This window comes from Telmatherina bonti, assembly GCF_933228915.1.
Source record: "Telmatherina bonti genome assembly, chromosome: 16".
Taxonomy (NCBI): domain Eukaryota; kingdom Metazoa; phylum Chordata; class Actinopteri; order Atheriniformes; family Telmatherinidae; genus Telmatherina; species Telmatherina bonti.
Genome location: NC_136614.1, coordinates 3,649,198 through 3,666,087, shown reverse-complemented (window position 1 = coordinate 3,666,087; position 16,890 = coordinate 3,649,198). Strand labels below are relative to the sequence as shown.

At 60.3% G+C, this 16,890-nt stretch overlaps 1 protein-coding gene and 1 pseudogene across 2 annotated transcripts in view; both read right to left on the bottom strand.

The window, feature by feature from the left end:
- Nucleotides 1–2,483: 2,483 nt before the first annotated feature.
- LOC306767318 (insulinoma-associated protein 1a-like) lies at nucleotides 2,484–3,545 on the bottom strand (annotated as a pseudogene). Its single transcript has one exon. The product of its transcript is annotated as an insulinoma-associated protein 1a-like (transcript).
- A 938-nt stretch (nucleotides 3,546–4,483) lies between these two features.
- The window catches only part of cfap61 (cilia and flagella associated protein 61), a gene marked incomplete at both ends in the record, with an annotated part of 124,152 nt that continues 111,745 nt past the window's right edge, over nucleotides 4,484–16,890 (bottom strand). The window contains 3 exons of the mRNA XM_079255675.1: nucleotides 4,484–4,654; nucleotides 5,698–5,791; nucleotides 6,067–6,272. Of these exons, the coding sequence (XP_079111801.1) occupies nucleotides 4,484–4,654; nucleotides 5,698–5,791; nucleotides 6,067–6,272 (471 nt within the window). The remainder of the gene's footprint in view (nucleotides 4,655–5,697; nucleotides 5,792–6,066; nucleotides 6,273–16,890) is intronic.

The window sequence follows — 16,890 nt, the reverse complement described above, 5'->3', positions numbered from 1 at the left end:
TCTGTCTGCAGGTCGGTCTGCAGGTCGGTCTGCAGATCAGTCTACAGGTCGGTCTACTGGTCAGTCTACAGGTCAGTCTACAGGTCGGTCTACAGGTCGGTCTGCAGGTCGGTCTGCAGGTCGGTCTACAGGTCAGTCTACAGGTCGGTCTACAGGTCAGTCTACAGGTCAGTCTACAGGTCAGTCTACAGGTCGGTCTGCAGGTCGGTCTGCAGGTCGGTCTACAGGTCAGTCTACAGGTCAGTCTACAGGTCGGTCTGCAGGTCGGTCTGCAGGTCGGTCTGCAGGTCGGTCTACAGGTCGGTCTGCAGGTCAGTCTACAGGTCGGTCTACAGGTCGGTCTGCAGGTCAGTCTACAGGTCGGTCTACAGGTCGGTCTGCAGGTCGGTCTGCAGGTCAGTCTACAGGTCGGTCCACAGGTCGGTCCGCAGGTCGGTCTACAGGTCGGTCTGCAGGTCAGTCTACAGGTCGGTCTACAGGTCGGTCTGCAGGTCAGTCTACAGGTTGGTCTGCAGGTCGGTCTGCAGGTCGGTCTGCAGGTCAGTCTACAGGTCGGTCCACAGGTCGGTCTGCAGGTCGGTCTGCAGGTCAGTCTGCAGGTCGGTCCACAGGTCGGTCCGCAGGTCGGTCTGCAGGTCGGTCCACAGGTCGGTCTGCAGGTCGGTCTGCAGGTCAGTCTGCAGGTCGGTCCACAGGTCGGTCTGCAGGTCGGTCTGCAGGTCAGTCTACAGGTCGGTCTACAGGTCGGTCTGCAGGTCGGTCTGCAGGTCGGTCTGCAGGTCAGTCTACAGGTCGGTCCACAGGTCGGTCTGCAGGTCGGTCTGCAGGTCAGTCTACAGGTCGGTCCACAGGTCGGTCTGCAGGTCGGTCTGCAGGTCAGTCTACAGGTCGGTCTACAGGTCGGTCTGCAGGTCGGTCTGCAGGTCAGTCTACAGGTCGGTCTACAGGTCGGTCTGCAGGTCGGTCTGCAGGTCAGTCTACAGGTCAGTCTACAGGTCGGTCTGCAGGTCGGTCTGCAGGTCAGTCTACAGGTCGGTCTACAGGTCGGTCTGCAGGTCAGTCTACAGGTCGGTCCACAGGTCGGTCTGCAGGTCAGTCTACAGGTCGGTCTACAGGTCGGTCTGCAGGTCGGTCTGCAGGTCAGTCTACAGGTCGGTCTACAGGTCGGTCTGCAGGTCGGTCTGCAGGTCAGTCTACAGGTCGGTCTACAGGTCGGTCTGCAGGTCAGTCTACAGGTCGGTCTACAGGTCGGTCTGCAGGTCAGTCTACAGGTCGGTCTACAGGTCGGTCTACAGGTCGGTCTGCAGGTCAGTCTACAGGTCGGTCTACAGGTCGGTCTACAGGTCGGTCTGCAGGTCAGTCTACAGGTCGGTCCACAGGTCGGTCTGCAGGTCAGTCTACAGGTCGGTCTACAGGTCGGTCTGCAGGTCGGTCTGCAGGTCAGTCTACAGGTCGGTCTGCAGGTCGGTCTGCAGGTCAGTCTACAGGTCGGTCTACAGGTCGGTCTGCAGGTCGGTCTGCAGGTCAGTCTACAGGTCGGTCTACAGGTCGGTCTGCAGGTCAGTCTACAGGTCGGTCTACAGGTCGGTCTGCAGGTCAGTCTACAGGTCGGTCCGCAGGTCGGTCTGCAGGTCACACTTGTGTCGTGGTGTGTTGATGTGTGAAGTGCAGCTCCAGATGATCATGTCTGCTGCTTTCAGCCTTTGTGAGGACCGGTGAGACGGTGGACATGATGGACTTTGCTCTGCAGGTCTGGACAAACAACGCGACATGTAAAGTTATATCAAAGTTGTGTACAGTGACGTGGTCCGTGTTTATTCCATGAAAGATGATCTGATTTTTGTGTTTTGTTTAGATATGAAAAAGAAAATCAGAAATGAATAATAAAGCTAAATAAATCTAAAACTCCTACCAGTCAATCCTGGACACGTGTTGGCCGCTACATCAGGAAGAAGCCACGTCCGGTTTTCAGATCATTTCACAGGTAAAATCTACTGAAGACATATTTTAAGTCAAATAAATAGACTGGGGTCAAAAAACATCCAGAAAACATAAAATTCTGTTTCTCAGTTTGGTTTTTATTATTTTGGACATTTAACAGAAACATCCAGAGCAGTTTTAGATCAATAAATAAATCAAAATAAAAAAAGAAGAAAACAATCAATGAAAAGCTTCTTATTGATAATAAGTGGTTAAGTCACATGAACACCTTCAGGAGGAAAGAAAAACACTTTTTGGCTAAAACAGCTTTGACCACAAGGAGCAACAATTCACATCAATAATAGAATAAATAAATAAATAGATAACAGTAGATTAAATAAAGTTTATGGCAGCAAGAGGCTGGAAAACAATCTGTTGAGTTTAAGGCAGTTTTACAGCAGGATCCGAGGCATGGACCAGGTCTGACTCTAAACCTGGACCCTCTTAGGTCTAACAGCCTAACCCCACCCCCGGATCCGGATCCGGGCTGACAGGGTCCCGGGTCAGCAGGCGGGGCGGAGCGGCATCTGCAGCAGGACCACCTGCCGGGTCTCGGACTGGTGACACTTGTTGATGTGTCTCGCGAGTCCCGGGGAGGTGTGGAAGAGGGCGGGGCAGTATTTGCAGGGGAGCACCTGCGCCGCGTGCAGCAGGCGGGTGTGGCGCTCCTGCCCCCCCCTGCTGCTGAACCTCCCCCCGCAGATCGGACAGGGGGGGGCCGGTGCTCGCGCTCAGGTTGAGCGGCGCCGCGCGTGCTCGTCATGCGGGTGTTTCCTCGGGTGCGCGTGGCGCTTAAACCTCTTCCCGCACTGGTTGCAGTCTTCCGGTCCGTCCTCCGAGCCGGACCCGGACGGCTCCGGGCTGGGGGTGTCCTTGCTGTCCGCGAGCCGCGGCTTGTGCCAGCGCCGGTGCGACGCCAGGTTGGCCGGGCAGCTGAACACCTTGCCACACTCGGGACACCGGTACTCGACCCGGACTATCCTGGAGCACTTGTGCTGCGCCAGAGCCAGCGGGTCCGCGTGAGCCTCCCGGCACAGCTGGCAGACAAAGTCCCCGCCGCTGCCCTGCGACCTGGGGGGGCTCTGGTCCACCGGAGCTTCTTTAATCTTTAGTCCCAGAACCGGAGACGTGGTGACGTCATCCGCGTAGTACGGTTTCCTGATGGCTTTCATCTTCTTGTAGACCGGTTTGGTCCTCCGGTCCGAGTCCCGGGACAGTCGTTTGGACCCGGGGGGGAGCGGCTCGGTGCCGGTCCGGCTGCTGGAGCCGACTTTCAGCTCCATCGGGACGAAGAGGTGGTCCAGGGTGGGGGAGGACTCGTGGTCCTGGCTGACCGCGCGCGTGGGACTGTACAGAGCACGGAACACCTGGTTCCCGAACTGAACGGGTCTGAGGTCCGGCTCCGGGACGGCTGCCCCGCAGGTGGGCGTCGGCGTGTGTGCGCGCGCCGGGATGGAGACGAGGCGCGGGGAGGGAGAAGAGGACGGTGGCGCGTCCCCCCCGTCCGAGCGGAACCGGTACGCCACGGTCTTCCTGTTCCGTTTCACCAGAAACCCTCTGGGCATGGTGGGGATGGGGGGGGGGGGGGGGGGGGGGGGGGGCACGAGGCACTTAGTGAAGAAGAAATCCACTTGGATCCGCTCACGGATCCCTGTCCTGGTGGGTCCGCGTGCTGCTCTGAGCTGCTTCACCACGCAGGCAGCTTTATAATGATAGCCCCCCCCCCAACACACACCCCAACCCCCGGGACGGACCAATCACAGGCAGCACAGGTCTCCGGGGATTCGGGGAGGGGGAGGGTGATCTGGGGAGGATTTACATAGCAGATGTACCTGCAGCCCCCCCCCACACACACACACTACACACACACTCCAACCCGGAGTGTGTGTGTGTGTGTGTGTGTGTATGTATGTGTGTGCCCCCTTGCATGGACACCCCGCCCCCCCCCCGCGTAGACACCCCGCGTGGACACCCCCCCCCCCCCACCCGTGTGTGCATCCCGCCCCCCCCAGAACTTTTAACGTCATCTCGTACACAAACAGACAAAGCAGGTAAAAACAGAAGCTGACATCGCCCCCCCCCCCCAGCTGCAGACCCTGGTAGGACGTTCGGGGCAGGAGCGTTTAGTCCTCCCAGTTCCAGACCAGTGTGAAGTGGAACTGGGACGGTGGGAGCAGGAGCGAAGGGGGGGGGGCATATTGTCTGTTTAAGCTTCATTGGCATACAGCTGTAGAACGACACCCCGCCTCCTCCTTTATCTACAGTCCCTGAAGGCGCCACGCGCTGCTCCAGGTATTTTATGGGACGTATTTCTCTGAAGACAACCGATATTCTCCTGCAGTCTTTATTTTTAGCAGATTTAGTAGAATATGTTCTACTGAGATCATCTAACAGGTTCATCGAGGCTTTAAGATCCTCTAACTGTAAATGAGACAAATTCACAGCAAAGTCAAACAGCAGTGAGAGAGTTGTTTTATCAGGACAGAAAGGTGTGGGGGTCGGGCTACAGCATTCCTGGCGAGGAGAACATCGGCAGCAGGTTTTGGTTGAAGCTCAGATATTTCACCGCATTGTTCCTCACAGCTGCTTGGATCTCTGTATCTTCACACCCCTCTGCAGAGACCAGGACCCGGTCTGAGCCAGGCTCCTCCATCTGGCCCCCTGACTGCTGATCCTGGAAACACAACAGGACAAGTTGTTTGTTCAGGTAGAGACCTGGAGGGCCTTCAGAACCTGCACACCTGACTACACATCTTGTTTGACTCAATATTGTTGGAGTCCAAGAGACTGAAGAAGGAGGGGAAGGGAGGAAAAAAACTCCAGTATTTTATTCTGATGTTTTATAGATCTGCTCCCCGAGACGTCACCTTTTCCTGGCGGGGGGTTTGTGTGTCCTGAAGATCCTAGTAGCTACATTGTCTGGGGCTTCATGCTCCTGGTAGGGTCACCCATAGCAGACAGGTGTCTAAAGGTCCAGCTGAAGGTCACTGGCGCCCCGTATGGAGCCAGGCCTGGAGGTGGTGCAAGACCAGACGTTGTCCATGGGGCCCGATCAGGCTCAGCTTGAAATGTCCCGAGTGAGGCGGGGGACATTGAGTCTGAATGGGCTGTGTTCCGTGCCTCTATTGCTGAGGCGGCCAGCCGGAGCTGTGGCTGTAAGGTCGTTGGTGCCTGTCGTGGCGGTAATCCCAGGACTCGTTGGTGGACACCAGCAGTGAAGGATGCCGTCAAGCTGAAGAAGGAGTCCTATCGGGCCTTCTTGGCCTGTGGGACTCTGGAGGCAGCTGATGGGTACCGACAGGCTAAGCGGCATGCGGCTTCATCTGTTGCCGAGGTAAAAACTCGGGCATGGGAGGAGTTCTGCAGAGGCTGTCCTGGCTGACACGCCTCTGCAGCATCGCGTGGACATCGGGGACAGTGCCTCTGGACTGGCAGACTGGGGTGGTGGTCCCCCTTTTTTAGGAGCCTAAGTCTGTTCTTTAGACAGATGAGACCAGAGTGGAAGTGAAATGATGTTGGGAAGATGAGAAGGTTATTATTTTTCCACAACAACATGAAACATCAGGACAGACTGAAGCTCTTCTCTCTGCTTCTCTTGTAGCTTAACGACACACAAGTCAAACGTCCTGACATCTGACATCGATAAAGAGGTGTCATGGTGTCTCATTTAAAGCAGGGAGGAGGGAGCCTTTGTGAGGGAAAGAAGAATATCCAAACCTTCTGGCTGGATGACCTGATCTGCAGAATCTCCTGCTGAAGGTCAGGAAAACGGTCGTGGAAAACTGCCAAACACCAGCTCTGCCTGAAGAAGCTGCAGGAGATAAATGCATCCAGAATCTATCAGCCAGATGTTCCACATGTTTTCCTTATCTCACAACACCAGCTGGTGTCTACTCGTTTTATCTCATCTACCAACAGATACTTCCATTTACACACATATTGATTCTGATTTGAACAACTGAACAGTTTTAATGGTCAAAATATTTAGAAATATGACAACAGGGTAACCTACAGACTGGTCTGGGTACGTCGAGGACACGCCCTGGCCGTGTCCACAGGGGAACCTGTATGTAGAGGACGCCTTACCTGTACAAGTCTTGGACCAGACCTTGCTGGTAGTGGCTCAGTAGGCCCCCCAGCAGCTGCTCGTGCTTCCCAAACAGACTCAGGAAGTTGAAGACAGCAAGAGGTTTTAGAGACAAACAGGTGAGTGTCTCCACCAGCTGGTTGTTGTCCAGATGGAGACAGAAGTAGTTTCCTGACTCTACTCGTCCTGTTACTATCGCTCCATCCTGTAATCCCAGCAGACAGACAGACAATCCATATAATCTGCAGCCTGGATCTAAAACCCAGCAGGGTGGGATGCTCTGTCCCCGGGAGGACAGACATTTCTGACTGATTCAAGAATATCTCCATGCACATGTCAATCATTGATTTACCTCTCCACCGTGGTTACTGTGACAGATGTGGCTTTCACTCGCAACCACTTCATGATTTTAGGGGGATGAGTCAGTGGCAGTATCCAGCACTGGGGGATGAGTCAGTGGCAGTATCCAGCACTGGGGGATGAGTCAGTGGCAGTGTCCAGCACTGGGGGATGAGTCAGTGGCAGTGTCCAGCACTGGGGGATGAGTCAGTGGCAGTATCCAGCACTGGGGGATGAGTCAGTGGCAGTATCCAGCACTGGGGGATGAGTCAGTGGCACTGGGGGATGAGTCAGTGGCAGTGTCCAGCACTGGGGGATGAGTCAGTGGCAGTGTCCAACACTGGGGGATGAGTCAGTGGCAGTGTCCAACACTGGGGGATGAGTCAGTGGCAGTGTCCAGCACTGGGGGATGAGTCAGTGGCAGTGTCCAGCACTGGGGGATGAGTCAGTGGCAGTGTCCAGCACTGGGGGATGAGTCAGTGGCAGTGTCCAGCACTGGGGGATGAGTCAGTGGCAGTGTCCAGCACTGGGGGATGAGTCAGTGGCAGTGTCCAGCACTGGGGGATGAGTCAGTGGCAGTGTCCAGCACTGGGGGATGAGTCAGTGGCAGTGTCCAGCACTGGGGGATGAGTCAGTGGCAGTGTCCAGCACTGGGGGATGAGTCAGTGGCAGTGTCCAGCACTGGGGGATGAGTCAGTGGCAGTGTCCAACACTGGGGGATGAGTCAGTGGCAGTGTCTAGCACTGGGGGATGAGTCAGTGGCAGTGTCCAGCACTGGGGGATGAGTCAGTGGCACTGGGGGATGAGTCAGTGGCAGTGTCCAACACTGGGGTATGAGTCAGTGGCAGTGTCCAGCACTGGGGGATGAGTCAGTGGCAGTATCCAGCACTGGGGGATGAGTCAGTGGCACTGGGGGATGAGTCAGTGGCAGTATCCAGCACTGGGGGATGAGTCAGTGGCAGTATCCAGCACTGGGGGATGAGTCAGTGGCAGTGTCCAGCACTGGGGTATGAGTCAGTGGCAGTGTCCAGCACTGGGAGATGAGTCAGTGGCAGTGTCCAACACTGGGGTATGAGTCAGTGGCAGTGTCCAACACTGGGGGATGAGTCAGTGGCAGTGTCCAGCACTGGGGTATGAGTCAGTGGCAGTGTCCAGCACTGGGGTATGAGTCAGTGGCAGTGTCCAGCACTGGGGGATGAGTCAGTGGCAGTGTCCAACACTGGGGGATGAGTCAGTGGCAGTATCCAGCACTGGGGGATGAGTCAGTGGCAGTGTCCAACACTGGGGGATGAGTCAGTGGCAGTGTCCAACACTGGGGTATGAGTCAGTGGCAGTGTCCAGCACTGGGGGATGAGTCAGTGGCAGTGTCCAGCACTGGGAGATGAGTCAGTGGCAGTGTCCAGCACTGGGGGATGAGTCAGTGGCAGTGTCCAGCACTGGGGGATGAGTCAGTGGCAGTATCCAGCACTGGGGGATGAGTCAGTGGCAGTATCCAGCACTGGGGGATGAGTCAGTGGCAGTGTCTAGCACTGGGGGATGAGTCAGTGGCAGTGTCCAGCACTGGGGGATGAGTCAGTGGCAGTGTCTAGCACTGGGGGATGAGTCAGTGGCAGTGTCCAGCACTGGGGGATGAGTCAGTGGCAGTATCCAGCACTGGGGGATGAGTCAGTGGCAGTGTCCAGCACTGGGGGATGAGTCAGTGGCAGTGTCCAGCACTGGGGGATGAGTCAGTGGCAGTGTCTAGCACTGGGGGATGAGTCAGTGGCAGTGTCTAGCACTGGGGGATGAGTCAGTGGCAGTGTCTAGCACTGGGGGATGAGTCAGTGGCAGTATACACTACATGGGATGAGTCTATTTTAGAATGTTTGTACCTCCTTGCACTATTGTATGATACTGGAAACAGAAGGGTGGCTATGTGAAAGCTTGTGGGGGGAGTCTGCAATGTCTCTAACAAGGCCACGAGGACAACAGAATGTGCAACACCTGGCACTATGGACATATCTGAGCAGGGATGATCCAGCAATGGAGATCTATGGGTGATGATCATGAGGGCCAGTTCTAGCTGCTGGTGTACGTTGCAGTACATAAAGATAAGGCAAAAATCCCTACAGCAACAGCTGTAGGAAAGGAGTCAGTGATATTTGCAGTGGAAGTCCCTGCCACAGCTGAGGAGGATTTTGGTCCAAACCTGCACAGGAGTATGCACCCAACTAGTCCTGGATGTCCACTCACCGCATCTCTCAGGAGCTCCCGACGATTTACAGATGGATGAAAATGGGGCCATCATGGAGAAAAGCGATGGTCAGCCAAGTGTTGTGTGGTGCCAAGTTTGTGTTGCAGGCAGCCACTGGGTCGCAGTCAGCCACCGGGTCGCAGTCAGCCACCGGGTCGCAGTCAGCCACCGGGTCGCAGTCAGCCACTGGGTGGCAGTCAGCCACTGAGTGGCAGTCAGCCACTGGGTCGCAGTCAGCCACTGGGTCGCAGTCAGCCACCGGGTCGCAGTCAGCCACTGAGTGGCAGTCAGCCACTGGGTGGCAGTCAGCCACTGGGTCGCAGTCAGCCACTGGGTGGCAGTCAGCCACTGGGTGGCAGTCAGCCACTGAGTGGCAGTCAGCCACTGGGTCGCAGTCAGCCACTGGGTGGCAGTCAGCCACTGGGTGGCAGTCAGCCACTGGGTGGCAGTCAGCCACTGGGTGGCAGTCAGCCACTGGGTGGCAGTCAGCCACTGGGTCGCAGTCAGCCACTGGGTCGCAGTCAGCCACTGGGTGGCAGTCAGCCACTGGGTGGCAGTCAGCCACTGAGTGGCAGTCAGCCACTGGGTCGCAGTCAGCCACTGGGTCGCAGTCAGCCACTGGGTCGCAGTCAGCCACTGGGTGGCAGTCAGCCACTGGGTGGCAGTCAGCCACTGGGTGGCAGTCAGCCACTGGGTGGCAGTCAGCCACTGGGTGGCAGTCAGCCACTGGGTGGCAGTCAGCCACTGAGTGGCAGTCAGCCACTGGGTCGCAGTCAGCCACTGGGTCGCAGTCAGCCACCGGGTCGCAGTCAGCCACTGGGTCGCAGTCAGCCACTGGGTCGCAGTCAGCCACTGAGTGGCAGTCAGCCACTGGGTCGCAGTCAGCCACTGAGTGGCAGTCAGCCACTGGGTCGCAGTCAGCCACTGAGTGGCAGTCAGCCACTGGGTCGCAGTCAGCCACTGGGTCGCAGTCAGCCACCGGGTCGCAGTCAGCCACCGGGTCGCAGTCAGCCATTGGGTCGCAGTCAGCCACCGGGTCGCAGTCAGCCACCGGGTCGCAGTCAGCCATTGGGTCGCAGTCAGCCACCGGGTCGCAGTCAGCCACCGAGTGGCAGTCAGCCACTGGGTCGCAGTCAGCCACTGGGTGGCAGTCAGCCACTGAGTCGCAGTCAGCCACTGGGTGGCAGTCAGCCACTGGGTCGCAGTCAGCCACCGGGTCGCAGTCAGCCACCGGGTCGCAGTCAGCCACCGGGTCGCAGTCAGCCACCGGGTCGCAGTCAGCCACCGGGTGGCAGTCAGCCACTGGGTGGCAGTCAGCCACTGGGTCGCAGTCAGCCACTGAGTCGCAGTCAGCCACTGAGTGGCAGTCAGCCACCGGGTCGCAGTCAGCCACTGAGTGGCAGTCAGCCACTGAGTGGCAGTCAGCCACCGGGTCGCAGTCAGCCACCGGGTGGCAGTCAGCCACTGGGTGGCAGTCAGCCACTGGGTCGCAGTCAGCCACTGAGTCGCAGTCAGCCACTGGGTGGCAGTCAGCCACTGGGTCGCAGTCAGCCACTGAGTCGCAGTCAGCCACTGAGTGGCAGTCAGCCACCGGGTCGCAGTCAGCCACTGGGTGGCAGTCAGCCACTGAGTCGCAGTCAGCCACCGAGTGGCAGTCAGCCACCGGGTCGCAGTCAGCCACTGGGTGGCAGTCAGCCACTGGGTCGCAGTCAGCCACTGAGTCGCAGTCAGCCACCGAGTGGCAGTCAGCCACCGGGTCGCAGTCAGCCACCGGGTCGCAGTCAGCCACTGGGTCGCAGTCAGCCACTGAGTCGCAGTCAGCCACTGGGTGGCAGTCAGCCACCGAGTCGCAGTCAGCCACTGAGTGGCAGTCAGCCACTGGGTGGCAGTCAGCCACTGAGTCGCAGTCAGCCACTGGGTGGCAGTCAGCCACCGAGTCGCAGTCAGCCACTGAGTGGCAGTCAGCCACTGGGTGGCAGTCAGCCACTGGGTGGCAGTCAGCCACTGAGTCGCAGTCAGCCACTGGGTGGCAGTCAGCCACTGGGTGGCAGTCAGCCACTGAGTCGCAGTCAGCCACTGGGTGGCAGTCAGCCACCGAGTCGCAGTCAGCCACTGAGTGGCAGTCAGCCACTGAGTCGCAGTCAGCCACTGAGTGGCAGTCAGCCACTGAGTCGCAGTCAGCCACTGGGTGGCAGTCAGCCACCGAGTCGCAGTCAGCCACTGGGTGGAAGTCAGCCACCGAGTCGCAGTCAGCCACTGGGTGGCAGTCAGCCACTGGGTGGCAGTCAGCCACTGAGTGGCAGTCAGCCACTGAGTGGCTGACTGCCACTGAGTGGCAGTCAGCCACCGAGTCGCAGTCAGCCACTGAGTGGCAGTCAGCCACTGGGTGGCAGTCAGCCACTGAGTCGCAGTCAGCCACTGAGTGGCAGTCAGCCACTGGGTGGCAGTCAGCCACCGAGTCGCAGTCAGCCACTGAGTGGCAGTCAGCCACTGGGTGGCAGTCAGCCACTGAGTGGCAGTCAGCCACTGAGTGGCAGTCAGCCACCGAGTCGCAGTCAGCCACTGAGTGGCAGTCAGCCACTGGGTGGCAGTCAGCCACTGAGTCGCAGTCAGCCACTGAGTCGCAGTCAGCCACTGAGTGGCAGTCAGCCACTGAGTGGCTGACTGCCACTGAGTGGCAGTCAGCCACCGAGTCGCAGTCAGCCACTGAGTGGCAGTCAGCCACTGGGTGGCAGTCAGCCACCGAGTCGCAGTCAGCCACTGAGTGGCAGTCAGCCACTGGGTGGCAGTCAGCCACTGAGTCGCAGTCAGCCACTGGGTGGCAGTCAGCCACTGGGTGGCAGTCAGCCACTGAGTCGCAGTCAGCCACTGGGTGGCAGTCAGCCACCGAGTCGCAGTCAGCCACTGAGTGGCAGTCAGCCACTGAGTCGCAGTCAGCCACTGAGTGGCAGTCAGCCACTGAGTCGCAGTCAGCCACTGGGTGGCAGTCAGCCACCGAGTCGCAGTCAGCCACTGGGTGGAAGTCAGCCACCGAGTCGCAGTCAGCCACTGGGTGGCAGTCAGCCACTGAGTCGCAGTCAGCCACTGAGTGGCAGTCAGCCACTGGGTGGCAGTCAGCCACTGAGTCGCAGTCAGCCACTGGGTGGCAGTCAGCCACCGAGTCGCAGTCAGCCACTGAGTGGCAGTCAGCCACTGGGTGGCAGTCAGCCACTGGGTGGCAGTCAGCCACTGAGTCGCAGTCAGCCACTGGGTGGCAGTCAGCCACTGGGTGGCAGTCAGCCACTGGGTGGCAGTCAGCCACTGGGTCGCAGTCAGCCACTGAGTCGCAGTCAGCCACTGGGTGGCAGTCAGCCACTGAGTCGCAGTCAGCCACTGGGTGGCAGTCAGCCACTGAGTGGCAGTCAGCCACTGAGTGGCAGTCAGCCACTGAGTCGCAGTCAGCCACTGGGTGGCAGTCAGCCACTGAGTCGCAGTCAGCCACTGGGTGGCAGTCAGCCACTGAGTCGCAGTCAGCCACTGGGTGGCAGTCAGCCACCGAGTCGCAGTCAGCCACTGGGTGGCAGTCAGCCACTGGGTGGCAGTCAGCCACTGAGTGGCAGTCAGCCACTGAGTCGCAGTCAGCCACTGGGTGGCAGTCAGCCACTGAGTCGCAGTCAGCCACTGAGTGGCAGTCAGCCACTGGGTGGCAGTCAGCCACTGGGTCGCAGTCAGCCACTGGGTCGCAGTCAGCCATTGGGTCGCAGTCAGCCACTGGGTGGCAGTCAGCCACTGGGTCGCAGTCAGCCATTGGGTCGCAGTCAGCCACTGGGTCGCAGTCAGCCACTGGGTCGCAGTCAGCCATTGGGTCGCAGTCAGCCACTGAGTCGCAGTCAGCCACTGGGTGGCAGTCAGCCACTGAGTCGCAGTCAGCCACTGGGTGGCAGTCAGCCACTGAGTCGCAGTCAGCCACTGGGTGGCAGTCAGCCACCGAGTCGCAGTCAGCCACTGGGTGGCAGTCAGCCACTGGGTCGCAGTCAGCCACTGGGTGGCAGTCAGCCACTGGGTGGCAGTCAGCCACTGAGTGGCAGTCAGCCACTGAGTCGCAGTCAGCCACTGAGTGGCAGTCAGCCACTGGGTGGCAGTCAGCCACTGGGTCGCAGTCAGCCACTGGGTCGCAGTCAGCCACTGGGTCGCAGTCAGCCACCCAGTGGCAGTCAGCCACCGGGTGGCAGTCAGCCACTGGGTGGCAGTCAGCCACCGGGTGGCAGTCAGCCACTGAGTCGCAGTCAGCCACTGGGTGGCAGTCAGCCACTGGGTCGCAGTCAGCCACTGAGTCGCAGTCAGCCACCGAGTCGCAGTCAGCCACCGAGTCGCAGTCAGCCACTGAGTCGCAGTCAGCCACTGAGTCGCAGTCAGCCACCGAGTCGCAGTCAGCCACTGGGTGGCAGTCAGCCACCGAGTCGCAGTCAGCCACTGAGTCGCAGTCAGCCACTGGGTGGCAGTCAGCCACTGGGTGGCAGTCAGCCACTGAGTCGCAGTCAGCCACTGGGTCGCAGTCAGCCACTGGGTCGCAGTCAGCCACTGGGTCGCAGTCAGCCACTGGGTCGCAGTCAGCCACTGGGTCGCAGTCAGCCACTGAGTCGCAGTCAGCCACTGGGTCGCAGTCAGCCACTGGGTCGCAGTCAGCCACTGGGTCGCAGTCAGCCACTGGGTGGCAGTCAGCCACTGAGTCGCAGTCAGCCACTGGGTGGCAGTCAGCCACTGGGTCGCAGTCAGCCACTGGGTCGCAGTCAGCCACTGGGTCGCAGTCAGCCACCGGGTCGCAGTCAGCCACCGGGTCGCAGTCAGCCACTGAGTCGCAGTCAGCCACCGAGTCGCAGTCAGCCACCGGGTCGCAGTCAGCCACTGGGTCGCAGTCAGCCACTGGGTCGCAGTCAGCCACTGGGTCGCAGTCAGCCACTGAGTCGCAGTCAGCCACTGAGTCGCAGTCAGCCACTGGGTGGCAGTCAGCCACTGGGTGGCAGTCAGCCACTGGGTCGCAGTCAGCCACTGGGTGGCAGTCAGCCACCGAGTCGCAGTCAGCCACTGAGTGGCAGTCAGCCACTGGGTGGCAGTCAGCCACTGGGTCGCAGTCAGCCACCGAGTCGCAGTCAGCCACTGAGTGGCAGTCAGCCACCGAGTCGCAGTCAGCCACTGAGTGGCAGTCAGCCACTGAGTCGCAGTCAGCCACTGGGTGGCAGTCAGCCACTGGGTGGCAGTCAGCCACTGGGTCGCAGTCAGCCACTGAGTGGCAGTCAGCCACTGGGTCGCAGTCAGCCACTGAGTCGCAGTCAGCCACTGGGTGGCAGTCAGCCACCGAGTCGCAGTCAGCCACCGGGTCGCAGTCAGCCACTGGGTGGCAGTCAGCCACTGGGTCGCAGTCAGCCACCGAGTCGCAGTCAGCCACTGAGTGGCAGTCAGCCACTGGGTGGCAGTCAGCCACTGGGTGGCAGTCAGCCACTGGGTCGCAGTCAGCCACTGAGTCGCAGTCAGCCACTGGGTCGCAGTCAGCCACTGGGTCGCAGTCAGCCACTGAGTCGCAGTCAGCCACTGGGTCGCAGTCAGCCACTGAGTCGCAGTCAGCCACTGGGTCGCAGTCAGCCACTGGGTCGCAGTCAGCCACTGGGTCGCAGTCAGCCACTGGGTCGCAGTCAGCCACTGGGTCGCAGTCAGCCACTGAGTCGCAGTCAGCCACTGGGTCGCAGTCAGCCACTGGGTCGCAGTCAGCCACTGGGTCGCAGTCAGCCACTGGGTGGCAGTCAGCCACTGAGTCGCAGTCAGCCACTGGGTGGCAGTCAGCCACTGAGTCGCAGTCAGCCACTGGGTGGCAGTCAGCCACTGAGTCGCAGTCAGCCACTGGGTGGCAGTCAGCCACTGAGTCGCAGTCAGCCACTGGGTCGCAGTCAGCCACTGAGTCGCAGTCAGCCACTGGGTGGCAGTCAGCCACTGGGTCGCAGTCAGCCACTGAGTCGCAGTCAGCCACTGAGTCGCAGTCAGCCACTGGGTCGCAGTCAGCCACTGGGTCGCAGTCAGCCACTGGGTGGCAGTCAGCCACTGGGTCGCAGTCAGCCACTGGGTCGCAGTCAGCCACTGAGTCGCAGTCAGCCACTGGGTGGCAGTCAGCCACTGAGTCGCAGTCAGCCACTGAGTGGCAGTCAGCCACTGAGTCGCAGTCAGCCACTGGGTGGCAGTCAGCCACTGAGTCGCAGTCAGCCACTGGGTGGCAGTCAGCCACTGGGTGGCAGTCAGCCACTGAGTCGCAGTCAGCCACTGAGTCGCAGTCAGCCACTGGGTGGCAGTCAGCCACTGAGTCGCAGTCAGCCACTGAGTCGCAGTCAGCCACTGGGTGGCAGTCAGCCACTGAGTCGCAGTCAGCCACTGAGTCGCAGTCAGCCACTGAGTCGCAGTCAGCCACTGGGTGGCAGTCAGCCACTGGGTGGCAGTCAGCCACTGAGTCGCAGTCAGCCACTGGGTGGCAGTCAGCCACTGAGTCGCAGTCAGCCACTGGGTGGCAGTCAGCCACCGAGTCGCAGTCAGCCACTGAGTCGCAGTCAGCCACTGAGTCGCAGTCAGCCACCGAGTCGCAGTCAGCCACTGGGTGGCAGTCAGCCACTGGGTGGCAGTCAGCCACTGAGTCGCAGTCAGCCACTGGGTGGCAGTCAGCCACTGAGTCGCAGTCAGCCACTGAGTCGCAGTCAGCCACTGGGTGGCAGTCAGCCACCGAGTCGCAGTCAGCCACTGAGTCGCAGTCAGCCACTGAGTCGCAGTCAGCCACTGGGTGGCAGTCAGCCACTGAGTCGCAGTCAGCCACTGAGTCGCAGTCAGCCACTGGGTGGCAGTCAGCCACCGAGTCGCAGTCAGCCACTGAGTGGCAGTCAGCCACTGGGTGGCAGTCAGCCACTGGGTGGCAGTCAGCCACTGAGTCGCAGTCAGCCACTGAGTCGCAGTCAGCCACTGAGTCGCAGTCAGCCACTGAGTGGCAGTCAGCCACTGAGTCGCAGTCAGCCACTGAGTCGCAGTCAGCCACTGAGTCGCAGTCAGCCACTGAGTCGCAGTCAGCCACTGGGTGGCAGTCAGCCACTGGGTGGCAGTCAGCCACTGAGTCGCAGTCAGCCACTGGGTGGCAGTCAGCCACTGAGTCGCAGTCAGCCACTGGGTGGCAGTCAGCCACTGGGTGGCAGTCAGCCACTGAGTCGCAGTCAGCCACCGGGTGGCAGTCAGCCACTGGGTGGCAGTCAGCCACTGAGTCGCAGTCAGCCACCGGGTGGCAGTCAGCCACTGAGTCGCAGTCAGCCACTGAGTCGCAGTCAGCCACTGAGTCGCAGTCAGCCACTGAGTCGCAGTCAGCCACTGAGTCGCAGTCAGCCACTGAGTCGCAGTCAGCCACTGAGTCGCAGTCAGCCACTGGGTCGCAGTCAGCCACTGGGTCGCAGTCAGCCACTGAGTCGCAGTCAGCCACTGAGTCGCAGTCAGCCACTGGGTCGCAGTCAGCCACTGGGTCGCAGTCAGCCACTGAGTCGCAGTCAGCCACTGAGTCGCAGTCAGCCACTGAGTCGCAGTCAGCCACCGAGTCGCAGTCAGCCACCGGGTCGCAGTCAGCCACCGGGTCGCAGTCAGCCACTGGGTCGCAGTCAGCCACCGGGTCGCAGTCAGCCACCGGGTCGCAGTCAGCCACCGGGTGGCAGTCAGCCACCGGGTCGCAGTCAGCCACCGGGTCGCAGTCAGCCACTGGGTCGCAGTCAGCCACTGGGTCGCAGTCAGCCACTGGGTCGCAGTCAGCCACTGGGTCGCAGTCAGCCACTGAGTCGCAGTCAGCCACTGAGTCGCAGTCAGCCACTGGGTCGCAGTCAGCCACTGGGTCGCAGTCAGCCACTGAGTCGCAGTCAGCCACTGAGTCGCAGTCAGCCACTGAGTCGCAGTCAGCCACCGAGTCGCAGTCAGCCACCGGGTCGCAGTCAGCCACCGGGTCGCAGTCAGCCACTGGGTCGCAGTCAGCCACCGGGTCGCAGTCAGCCACTGAGTCGCAGTCAGCCACTGAGTCGCAGTCAGCCACCGAGTCGCAGTCAGCCACCGGGTCGCAGTCAGCCACCGAGTCGCAGTCAGCCACCGGGTGGCAGTCAGCCACTGAGTCGCAGTCAGCCACTGAGTCGCAGTCAGCCACTGGGTCGCAGTCAGCCACTGGGTCGCAGTCAGCCACTGGGTCGCAGTCAGCCACTGGGTCGCAGTCAGCCAC